The sequence below is a fragment of the Phascolarctos cinereus genome, unplaced genomic scaffold, assembly GCF_003287225.1.
Source record: "Phascolarctos cinereus isolate Bilbo 61053 unplaced genomic scaffold, phaCin_HiC Scaffold_2;HRSCAF=192, whole genome shotgun sequence".
Taxonomy (NCBI): domain Eukaryota; kingdom Metazoa; phylum Chordata; class Mammalia; order Diprotodontia; family Phascolarctidae; genus Phascolarctos; species Phascolarctos cinereus.
The window spans coordinates 110,657,648-110,670,635 of NW_027555625.1; the positions used below are offsets into that span (position 1 = coordinate 110,657,648).

The following is a 12,988-nucleotide window of genomic DNA, read 5'->3' on the forward strand; positions in this document are numbered from 1 at the left end:
GGGACTGAGCAAAGGAGAGAAAAGAATAAGTGGGGTAGGGGTGTGGGGAAGGGCAGGATAGGATGGAGGGAAATATTAAGTTAGTCTTTCACAACATGACTATTATGGAAGTGTTTTGCATGATGACACATGTATAATCTATATTGAACTGCTTGCCTTCTCAATGAGGGTGGGGGGGAAGGAAAGGCAAAAATTTGGAACTCAAAAGTTTTAAAAACGAATGTGAAAAACTGTTTTTACATGCAGCTGGGAGATAAGATATACAGGCAATGGTGTATAGAAATCTATCTTCCTACCGAAAAATAGAAGGGGAAAGAGATAAGAGAAAGGGGGGGCAGGGATAAAAGGGAGGGCAGATTAGGGGAAGGGGTATTCAGAAAGTATGCCGTCTTAGAGTGGGGGGAGGGGAGAGATGGGGAGAAAAATTGGAACTCAAAATCTTGTGCAAGTGAATGTTGAAAACTAAAAATTAATTAATTTTTTAAAAAAAGAAATTAAGTCATAGAATCACAGATTTAGAGCTCATCTAATCTAACCCTCTCATTTTCCAAAGGCCAAGTGATGTTAAGTAACTTTGGCAAGGTCACACATAAGACCAGAGCAGAGATTTGAACCTAGGTGTTCTGGCTCCAAAGTCAGTGTTCTTTCTACTACAGTAGAAAGTAGACAGTCTTATTACAGTAGAAAGTAGACAGTATTATTACTTAAAGCTAATACTTCATTTTTTAAAAAAATTAACAAAATCTATACTCATGCTAATTTTTCACTAGGCTTGGATCTGAATGACTTTTAGACACTTACAAAAACAGCAATAGAGATCTTGGAGGCTAAACATCCTTATGGGTGTAGTAAATGGGTAGAAGACTGCTTGGAAATATGAAGTACTGGAAGGGGAGCGAGAACAGGGGTGTATTTTGGAAAGAACACTAGACTGGGAGTCAGGAGACCTGAATTTTAGACCTGGTTCCATCACTAACTGGATTCATAAACTTGGGCAAGTCCTTAAACTTTGTGGACTTCAGTTTCTTCATCTATAAAATAAAGAGGCTGAACATTAAATAAATAAATAAATAAGCAAACAAGTAAATAAATAAATAAATAGAAAGATGAGTGAATGAACGAATGAATGAATGAATGAATGAATGAATGAATGAATGAATGAATGAAAGTTTCTTGACTGACTATATATAATGTAACAGAAAGGGGGCTGAATTTTGAATTAGAAAAACAGGATTTGAATCCTGGCTCTGCAACTGACTATTTGTGTCACTTTATGCTACACAGTTGACAACTCTGGAACTCAGTTATTCACATACAAAATGAATGGAATACAATACAGAATCTCTGTAGTATGTGCCAACTTTGAGTACTGTTTGCTTAAGCCCAAAAATATTGTAATAAAAGCTGATTAATGCATAAAACTATAATATATTTTAAAAATAGTTTTACAACTTATTGTTGACTATTCTACTCATTAATAGTTTTAGTGGGTTGGTACCATCTGGAAAGCTACTAGCCAATAAAACATAAAATTCAAGTAAGCCAAAAAAGTATTCAATGGTCAGAACTACTATAAGCTCCACCCAAACAGGGCTATTCTGCATCCCCAGCACATGCCATAAATTTTCCTACCACAACAGCATTTAAGAACTCAGGCAGTTTCCCATGTCACATGATAATTATCACGGAGTATTTGAAGGGCTGACAAAAAAAGAGTGACTACCTCACCAAAATTATAAATAGCATAAGAGTAATGGGTAGTGTAGAAGTGGAAGAAAATTAAATTTAGGATATAAGCAAAATACCCCAACTATTAAAGCTAACCAAAAGTGGAATAGGTAGTCTCAGATAGAGTCAGTTTCCCCTCATGGGATGTCTTCAAAAATGTACCTTGTTTTCATAATTTGCATGTAATTATTTTCGTACACTTTGCCTACCCTAATAGACATGAAGGCAGGAATATTTTCATGTTTTTCTCCGTATCCCTTAAACCTAGCAGAGAGCACGGCACACAGGAGGCACCTAACAAATGCTTGTTGACTAATTCAAACTAGACAATCACATTTAAGAGATGTAACAAAAAGAGATTCCTGCACTTTTGTGAATCCCTCCAACTCTTTAAATTATTTCTCATTCTTGACTAGATAAAATTCTGCCCATTCTGTAAAGTCTTGCATGGCACTTCTTATCACACCTTTCTTGTGTGATTTGTTCATTCCCTACTAAGCTTTATGAGGGCAGAGACCATGTATTATCTAATCTCCTGAAGTGCCTGGGACAGGGTTCTGCACACAGTAGGAGCTTAATCACTGTTTGTTGAACAGAATGTCTATCTCTTAAAAAAAAAAGCAACATATGATTTTTCCTACAGACAAACGCTCTTTAATATTTCTCTATAATCTAAAACACCTCTTAAATATAAATCTGCTTTTTGATTTCTAAAGTGATCACACTTGGTAAGACAAACAACAAATAGTAGGGCTGGGAGTCAGAAAATATGGATTCAAGTCCTAGCTCTACTACAAGTCACTGGAACTTTCTGGGTACCAGTTTAATCATCTTCATAATGAGAAGGCAGGACTTAACACTTTCTAAGTTCTTTAACATTTCTACAAGTTTTGAGTTAATACTTGAGTTATTACACACCATTGAAATCATGCTCTGATACAAGCAGATAGAAACTTTATTGAAAGAATTATATAAACACCAACATGTTTATAAACACTCAACAACACTTCAATGGTAAAGTGATGACCAAATTTTTTATAAACTCTAGAAATTGATTACTGATGCTGTATAAGTAAGTCTTAAATATATTTGGATCCATAAAACTTTTGAAAAATGTAAAACGCACTAACATTTCAAATGATGCTTTTTTTATCTATAAAATATCTAGAAAATTCAGTATTTCTAACATAAGGCCATAATGAATAATAAAGATATACTCTCTTACAGCTATATATATTACTTATCTTTTGGTGCATGGAATTCTATATGTAATATAAAAATGTTGCTTTAAAAAATAGAGTAAAATAGTGAAATTGGAGCCATGATTGCTTCAGAGTTCATCTCTTTCTATGTATGTCATAAGAATGAAAACTGACTAATGCATCTTGAAATTTGCCTTAGATTTGTATTTTCAGGATCTAAATTTTTCAAAGTGAATTCTATCCAAAAAAAATTAGTTTTCTGAGGTTCACATTCCAAAGTGAATTGAAATGCACACACACACAGAGTGGAGTAAAGTATAAAGTACAATAGTAGAACCAACTAAATTATATATACAAACATATATCAAATTTTCAATCATTCCTACCTGTCCTTCCCGTGAAAATTTAAAAGGTGGTTTGTGTTTAATAACACTTGTTGCAAGTCGTAAGAGTCCTGTAAGCCCATCATCTTCTATATTACCATCTTGATGATCGAGGATTTCCCTGCTACAATAAATAAACAAAAAACTTGGGCAGTTATACTTTTTACCATACCTTTCAACAATATAATTAAGAGCTATGCCATCACATAAAACCATACCTTCGAATACAGTCAGCCAGATGTCTTGCCAAAGCATCTAAGTCCAGTAATGTTGTCTTAGTTTAAAAAAAAAAGAGTATGAATAAAAGATAAAACTATGTTATTTTATGCACAGCTGTTTTACAAGCTACAGTAAAAAATGGTCAAGTTGGTAAAGCAGGAAATCTTAATTTACAAAAGGTTATATGTTTAGAAAATTCACTTAGAAATCAATTGACATACAATATTGACAAGAATAAATATTTTAAAATGGTAACTTTGTGATATGTGTGTAACTGATAATTAACAGAGCACTAACATTCTGTTTCAAAATATAGGTGGTATAGCAAAAACTTAAAATAACTTCAGTCAATTACTTACATTTGAGAAAATGATCTCTAAACGAGTTTAAATTTATGGCCTACTAATTCTGACAATATTTGGTTAACAATGCCACTTCAGCGTAAAATGTACATGCCTTTGTTTGTTGAAATTCAGTGAAAGTGCGGCAAATGGCCTAAGGAGATTTGATTACATACACAGAAAAACACACTTTTTTGTTTGTTTGAACCATTGATTTCATTGGTGTGGAAATTCTGTTTAGGGAGGCAGAAGAGCAACTCATCTAGAAATCAGTTATAGAGAACTGCCTAAAGAATTAACAGTTAAGTGACTTGACCACTGTGTACATGGTTAAGATGTATCAGAGGCACAAGTCAACCCAAGTCTTCCTACTTCCAAGGCTGATCCTCTCCCTGACAGCATCCTGTCTCTTGCTATAAACTTTATGACCATAAAAATTCATGACACAATAAATGCGAAAATCCAGATGCTTTTCTTTATTAAATATCAATATATTTTACTCCGAAGTAAAATGACTGGTAGCTATGAAATAAAATTTATGACGAATCTCAATATTTTCTTACCAAATGGAAGCTAATTATTATTATGCTATTAACATTCCACTTACAGCATTAATGTCTGAAACTAAGGTTTTTGTACTGAAGAGAAGACTATGTCTTCCAACAGAAAAAGAAAACAATTTAGGTAAAAAAATTCGCATCGATATCTGAAGGTACTAACTTTAACACACATTCTTCTAGACTTCTCTATAGTGATTTGCCAATCACTCTCTTTCCCCTGATATATTCTTTTGTGACACTATTATCTCACGACTCTCCTCCTACATGACTGACCAATCCTTCCTGAGTCACTTTTGCTGGAACTTCATTCTGAGTGAAACCAACTAATTACAAGTTTCCTTGTGGCAAGGCTCTCTTCTACTGCTATACTATTTCTCTTGGCAATGTCTCTGCCTCCCAGATTTTCAAATCTACTTATCCCTAACCTCTCTGCTAACTTCCAGTATTCCATCTCTAGAGGCCTGTTGAACATCTCAAACGAGATCCAGCATACATAGTTTTAAACTAAATAGCAATATTAATGATGATGATAGGGCACTGATATAGCAACTACTATGTGCCAGGCCACGTGCTAAGCATTTTACAAATATTATCCTCATAAAAACTCTTGGAGATAAATGCTATTATCCTTATTTTACAGATGAGGAAACTGAGGCAGACAGCGTTTAAGTGACTTGCTCAGGATTACACAGCTAGTTAAGTGCCTGAAGCTGGATTTGAACTCAAGTTTTCCTGGCTCCAGGTCTAGTGCACTATCTATTGTAAAACCAGTTGTTTCTCTAAAATTCATTCTCCCCCTCTCCCTTTCACCTTCCCCCATTGACCTCCTGGATGAAGTATAAAATCATCTGGCATTAGAACCTTTCATCAAATTCCTAACTTTCCAGTCTTTTTATACCTATTCTCCACATACAGTATGATCCAATGAAACAGGATGCCTTACTCTTCCTCAAACAATATATTTTGTCTGCTCACTACATAATCTTTATCTGCACCTCTCTGTCTCAGGAGTCTCCATCATCCTAAGCTTTGTTAAAGTCCTAGTTAAAATCCCACCTTCTACAAGAAGCCCTTCCTGGTCTCCCTGAATGACAGTGTCTTCTTTAATTATTAATTATTCATTGTCCCTCAATTTTTCCTTTATATATCTTGTTTGTAGCTGTTTGCATGTTGTCTCTCCCATAGATTATGAGCTTCTGGAAAGCAGGGACTGTTTTTTTGCCTTTCTTTGGACTTAGCACAGTGCCTGGAATATAAAAAGCATTTAACAAATGCTTGCTGACTTGATTTTCACCTAAAGCAGGAGTATTTAATTTTTTTTTTGTCATGACAGTCCGGTAAGTCTGTTAGAGAATATAGACTTCTCAGAAAAATATGTTTAATGCATAAAATAAAATACATAGAATTACCTAGGAAACCAATTACAATGAAATACAGTTAACAAAAGACTAAAAGTTCCAATTTTATGGACTTTCTGAAATCTATAAACTGACTCCTTGGGCCTCTTTTGACTCTAGGCTATTTCTCTCAGAGTATTCTGTATTATCTGAATCTGCTTGCAATTTACAAAAAGCATGAAGAAAATTTTCTACTGAAGATTTTTCTTTATAAAAGCTTTATTAAACTACATCATATATACTCTGAAATATTTAATTTTGTTTTAACAAAATGGTTAGTTATCAAATTCTGACATTAAAATCTTTTTTGATTAAACAATATAACTAATTTCTTATCTTAAGGAAAATGAAACCACAAGTTCCAGGTGACACAGAAGTATTTTAAAAGAAATCTGGAATTCAAGCATCAAATAAACAACTTGTTCCAAATCTTATTAATATCTTTGTTTAGGTATACCAACTAAAAGTCTCTTTAAATATAGCTAAAAAGTATGAGCAGATTTCTGATGAAATCAGAAACTGTTATAATGAGTAAGAACATACACTACCAAACACTCTGAGGTTTACAAAAAAAAATCTCACGATGATAAAAACTCAATGACTTGTGTTGTACTCACAAAATTAAAATAAGGAAAAAAAATAAAGAGACAGAGGGGAAAAAATCATTTACAGGAACAAATAAATGTGAAATTAGTTTTACCTACCTGACTAGCATCTTTTACATGTATGTTGTCAATTAATTTGCATAATAACCAAAAATACTCTTTACATCCAGGTATTAGCACTGGTTCTTCTTCATAATCCTCTATCTGTGAAAAGAAATACTTTTTAAATCTATCTATGCCCCTCAAAAGATGCCAAAAAACTTAGAAACAAATCAATATGCTAAAGAAACAATTGTTAAGACTTTAAAATGGGAGGAAAAACTTCCTTAAAAATTTCCTTAAGATCTGGAGAAAAATTAAAATTAACAAAAATCTCAAGTGATTTATATTAACCACTGAAATAAAAAAAAACTATTTACTGAGTGCCTAACATGTACCCACCTGTGATAAATACAACTTTTGTATTGTTACAGTAATAATGATAGGACTTCAATGTGGAGTCACTTAGGCTAAGTGGTCCTAATGCCCTTTAAGTATATAAAAAAATGACAGACAAGTTTGTAATTTCCCAATGTTCTGACCTATGTCAACTCAAAGCTTCTAACTGGATAAAACTACTGGCTGACTGTAGCAGTATGTGAGTTACTCCTCTTCAGCTGCCTCAGATAGCCGATTCAAACCCTCTCCCAATTTTTGGTCCCAATAGAGAAACTCCTACTACAGGAGTCTCACCCAACTCTGGTTTCAGTAAGTGACTCACCACATCTGGGTCTGATTAGGAATGCTCTCTCGCACATCTGGCACCAACAACCCGTTCTCTACCAAGTCCACTTCCAGGCCTATAACTTTTGTACATTAAGCTCAACTTTGAGGGTGTACTCTTTCCCCTCAGGCCAAATGAGTTTCTTGCATCCATGGGGATGAAGCTCTGTCTATATTGCCATATAGCGTGTGTTTGTGTGTATGCATGCACATGCACGTGTGTGTGCTTTGCTTCTGTCTGCTGGCTGCACCACATAATAATAAGGCTCTTAATTGTACCAGCTTCCTGTGAACCAATTTCCTGTAAATTTCTGAACCCAGGTCTTTGTTTTAACCTAAGAGGGGATGTCAAATAAAGCACTATTACATTGGCAATTCAAGGATAAAGAGAATTTCTTACCAGCAGGAAGTTTATAAAACCAACTGAGGAAGAAAATACACTCATGAAAAAAAGAAGAAAGCCTTAAAATATAGGATACACAATCAAATGCAAAGTATGATAGAAGTTAAGTGAAAAGATCTGAGATTGCTGGATTATGTTTACATGACTGTTGCCTCTGACCTGTCTGACTGGTTCTTTTCAGCCTCCTTTGCCCAGTCATCATCCAGCTCACAACCACTAACCTGTCTCTGTCTCTCTTCTATTCTCCCTCTATACTATCTTGTTTTGTGATCCCTTCAGTTCCTATGGGTTCAAGACTGCTTCCAAATAACTGCCTTTTGGCATCTCAAATCGAACATTCAAAAGAGAAATCGTTATCTCTTTCACAAAACCCCACCCTTTTCTCAATTTTTCTATTACTGTCAAAGGCAACCCATTCTTTTTTTTTTTTTGGGGGGGGTTGGGCAATGGCGGTTAAGTGACTTGCCCAGGGTCACACACCTAGTAAGCGTTATGTGTCTATGGCCGGATTTGAACTCAGGTCTTCGTGAAATTAGGGCCAGTGCTCTCTCCACTGCACCACCTAGTTGCCCCTAAAGGCAACCCATTCTTCACTCAGCTTTGAAGCTGATTTTTCTAAAGCACAGGACTGACCACGTCATTCCCCTATTCAATCAGTTCCAGTAGCTACCTATTATCTCAAGGATAAACTATAAAATACATTGTTTGGAATGTAAAGCCCTTACCAGCCCACCCCTTTTCTACCTTTCCTGTCTTTTTATACTCACTCTCTGATTGGGATATATTGGTCTTCTTCCTGATCCTGAAATACAAAACTCTTTCCCTACTCTATGCCTTTTCATTATCATTCTATCATGTCTGCAATACTCCTCACTTCACCTCCACCTCTTGGCTTCTCTGGATTCCTTCAAAACTTAGCTCAAATCCTACCAACTGCAAGGGGTTTTCCAGATCCTCCTCCACAATGCTAGTTTTTATCTTGATATTACCTTCAATTTACAATCTGTGTATCCTGTATGTATTTAGTGTGGCCCCCCACCCCATTAGAATATTAGCTCCTTGAGGGCAAGGAGACCGTTTCTGCCTTACTTTTTATCCCTAGTACATAGCACATTGCCTGGCACATAGTAAGGGCCTAATAGTTGGTCAGTCAATAAGCATTTAAGTGCCTACTATGTGTCAGGCAGCAAGTAAACACCTGGAGACATAAAGAATGGAAAAATGCAGTTCTTGGCCTCAAGGAGCTCATAATTCTAGGGAAGACAACAAGCAAATAAATATGTACAAACTGGCTATGTATACAACAAATAGGAAATAATTAATGGAGGAAAGGCACTAGAATTAAGAGATGTTGGGAAATGCTTAGTGACTGGTTATAGAATAGCGATTTGGCCATTGTTTCTCATTTTATAAAATGAATTAAAAACATGATTTCTTAAATGAAAAAGAAAATTATTTTAAATTACTTTAATCAAAAGAGGTCAGTCTTAGATGATTAATGAATTATTTTAGCTTAATTGCTGCGCTGTAATAAATTATTCATAATGTTAAATATAAGGATCTCCATTTGTATCTAGTAATTTGGATTTTCAGTTGTTTATTGTTTTCACTTAGTTCCTTTAAAACTACCAATTAGCTTCCCCATGATAGCTATTCACACCTACATGACAAGTGAAAATTTTAAAGTGAAAAGAAAAGTGAAATATAAAAATGTTTTAAGTTAATATGCCTGATATGTACATTATGGTGATTTAGTATGTGCATGGCTAAAATAGAAAGGTACATAACTTGAAAATGTTCTGGTTAGGAACTTGTTCTGTAGTCACTAAAATTACTTTCAATTGCCACAAGAAAGATTAATCAAGAAGAAACAAACAGCAACTAAATTAGATTCAAATGATGTGGGCTTTTTTCCAAGTTTTTAAATAGAATGTGGTGGCAGCATCATTTTGGCCACCTTCCATCATGGAAGGTGCATTTTCGCTCACTGAAATTATTTTTCATTGAAATAATTTTCACTCTATGAAATTAAATGATGTCACAAATCACACAAATTCATTATAAAGATAGGGATACAAAATACCTTAAGAAACTTTGGAGAAAAGGCATTTTGCAATAGAAATAACAATTTTCTACACCCCCCCCACACACCCCTTACCTTAATGGGCTTTAAAGCCTGAGCATCAGGAAGAAATTTCAATAATGTTGAGGCAGCAAGTAATAGAAAAGATCTATTAATTGAATCCCCTCCATCCAGTCCAGATAAAGATAATTTGTATAAACCATTGCAAGATTCATGCCGAACAGCAGTCTAAAACAAAAGATAAGTTTGAAAGGAAATATCATATCATATTTTAACCAACTATTTATGAATTTCTTAGTAAAAAAAATTCTAAAATATTATATTCACACAAATAGGTATGAATGATATAGAAGTTATCAAGAAAATGTATATACTTATAGAAATATTAAACTGAATATGAAAAAACTGAATTCTTGAAATTCTCCATTTGCCAGTAGGCAGTGGTAGGTGGAGGGAAATGGGGTGGAGCAGATAAAAGTCCTTGGTTCACCTAAAAGATAAGAAGCTAGAAAATAGAATCATATTTTAGAGCTATAACAACCTGAGAGATCCAAAAGAATCTTAGAGAACTTAGGATATTTGCCTAAAACCCACCCAGCTAGTAACTTTAACTGACTCATTCATTCACTAAATAAGCAAGTACTATTCTATGTGCTGGGGATAGGAGAGGGCAAGTGGTAAAGGGATAATTAAGTAATGCTTTCTGTACTGATACAGAAAAACATATAAGAAGCATGTATTACTACATCTTTTTGAGCATTACATCAGTAGCAATAACTATAAAACCTAGGTACTTAAATGAAACTAAGAAATTAAAATTAAGTACTTAATTACAAATACTGTGATGTACTGAAAGTAAAAGTAGGTTAATATCAAGCAAAAGTAATAATTTGTTTACATGCTTATAGTACTTAATTATAGAACTGGAAGAACAAGATAAAGCAAAAAAATAATCTGTGGTACAAACACCATTTTGTTTCATTTGTCTTACCTCAGGAATAAGAAGAGTCAGTTTCCTTAGCCAATCTTGTAAATGATCACTGTCAGCAAGGCTAGATTTTACTAAAGAACAGCAATGAGCCCAACTGACTAAGAGCCACATTGAATAATGTGTAACTAAAGAAAGGAAAGAAAAGTGATGATCATGTCATTAAATAAATGATACCAAGAATAGTATTTTACTCTTAAATTGTTACCTGTTAATTTCAAATTAACTCTGTACTACACTTACCTTCATGCCTTGACCTGTGATCAGACTGAGCTTTCAAGACTCTGCACAGGAGGAGATATATATGTTACATATATACATTTACACACACACACACACACACACACACACATGTATACATATACATTTAAGTGTATGATTTTGCATATCATACACATATTATATAAAGACATAAACTAAAATGCTGCAATGAACCTAAGAACTTTTATCCAATTTTTATTCACAGTAACACAAATATAAAATTTAAATCTCACTACAAAAAAGTCCAAAGGACAGTTCAAATTCTTTTCCTATACTGGAATTTTATTAAATAATTACTTTAAATAAAATAACCACTAGTGTCTAGAAAAATTTCCTGTTTTAAAAAATTTTTTATTTTGCTATTATTGAATATAATTGTTTTAAGTTCTTTGAAAAAAGTCATACTTTTTTCTCTCATTTTGAATATGCTACTTAATCTATATCTGGAGGTAGATTCTTCCTAACAATTACAGAATAAAAGTCATTGATCCTGGTTTATTTCCTGCCAAATTCTAAACAGTTTGTTTTGTTTAAAAATATTTAAAGGAATAACTGTGTGTTTGCATGTGTAGACGATGGTGTTTTCGTTATAAAAGAAAACTTCATTTTACAAAAGAAGACTGTAGAACAGATAAAATATAATTTGACTTATAAAACAAACATAGATGAAACCTGTTGGTATCATGATTTACATACAGCATAGTACATCAGTGCTGTTGAAACAAATGAAATATGCTGAAAATTAATGAAATTAGTTCCACCTAATCAATATACAATCAGGAAATAAAAATCATCTAGAAATACGCAAAACACTTTCACTAAAAATGGCTGTAAAGATGTTTGAACAAAATACTGTCTTGTGTCAGCTAGATAATAGCTGATCCAAATTTATTTACATAATTATGCTTCCCTATTCAATGTCATAATTAAGAAAACAAAGGTTTATGTTAGCTTATGTAAAATCAGCGTAGTTAATAAACATTTCTTATTTATTAAATCTTAACCTCACATGTGACGTATCACAATATCTGGGAACTCTAAATTAGTGGGATCTGAATTTTAAAAAACTAAATCACTCTTTCCCCACCCACATAAGTAAACAAGATTTCATACCTAGGTGCCAAGTTATCATAAGTATAAGCAACAGACATAAGTCGCTGAATCAAACAGGTTCCTTGGACAAGAACAAGAAATACCTGCTTAAAGGAAATGAGGGGGAAAATAACATTAGTAGTTATTGACAGAGGTAAACATCAAAACTATATTTTTACAACATAATTAAAAACTGATTAATAACAACTAACATGTTTAGATTTATAACTTCTCTGATACAGTGGATTTCTATAAAATAGTTACTTTAAAATATGTTAAGCAGATACCTTAAAAAGAGAGAAATACAATAAGCTAGGATGGTGGAAAGAACAATGGCTTTGGACTCGTAAGACCTGTGCTTCAAATCCTATCTTTGTCATGTAACTTTGTTGATTCTAAGTTGTCTCCCCTATTTAAAGAAGAGGTCAACCCTTCAAGTCCCTTTCAGCTCTAGATTTATGACCATATGACACTGTTTTATAATAAAATATTACCTGCTACACAGAAATAACAAATAATTAAAGATAATAATAGTGAAATATGGGTTTTCCTATATTACATTAAGATGGGGCGACTAGACTAGTTAGGATGGACCTCCAATTTTTGTGTCTTTCATTAAAAGTATACTTACTAGAGAGAAAGCCTTCAGATTATTTAAATACAGAAAATACTAACCTCATAAAAATGTTAGGGAAGGAAAGGATTTTTGAGAATATAAATCTCATATTTTACAGATAAGGAGATACATCCTCAGACAGAAAAGACTTTATCCCAATACTGCAGAACTAGTGGGGCAGAATAGGGCAAGAACAAAAATCCACTGCTGTCCTGACTCATGGTTCTGGACACTTTCCATTGCATCAAGCTTTCCTTTCACGTACGTCTAAGATGTTTTGCAAAAAACACCCAAACCCAAACAATCAGGTAATCATCTGCAGCATCATCTCAATTTTCAATAATTAAG

General features: G+C 33.7%; 1 protein-coding gene across 4 annotated transcripts in view; it reads right to left on the reverse strand.

The window, feature by feature from the left end:
- The window catches only part of USP34 (ubiquitin specific peptidase 34), a 313,170-nt gene that overhangs the window by 89,955 nt on the left and 210,227 nt on the right, over positions 1-12,988 (reverse strand). For 3 of the 4 annotated variants that reach the window (XM_078149535.1, XM_020985492.2, XM_020985490.2), the window contains 7 exons: positions 12,046-12,131; positions 10,915-10,955; positions 10,675-10,799; positions 9,759-9,911; positions 6,535-6,639; positions 3,532-3,587; positions 3,317-3,437 (listed from right to left, as the gene is read on the reverse strand). In XM_078149535.1, coding sequence (XP_078005661.1) covers positions 3,317-3,437; positions 3,532-3,587; positions 6,535-6,639; positions 9,759-9,911; positions 10,675-10,799; positions 10,915-10,955; positions 12,046-12,131 — 687 coding nt within the window. The remainder of the gene's footprint in view (positions 1-3,316; positions 3,438-3,531; positions 3,588-6,534; positions 6,640-9,758; positions 9,912-10,674; positions 10,800-10,914; positions 10,956-12,045; positions 12,132-12,988) is intronic. The other variant, XM_020985491.2, reaches the window with a different exon arrangement.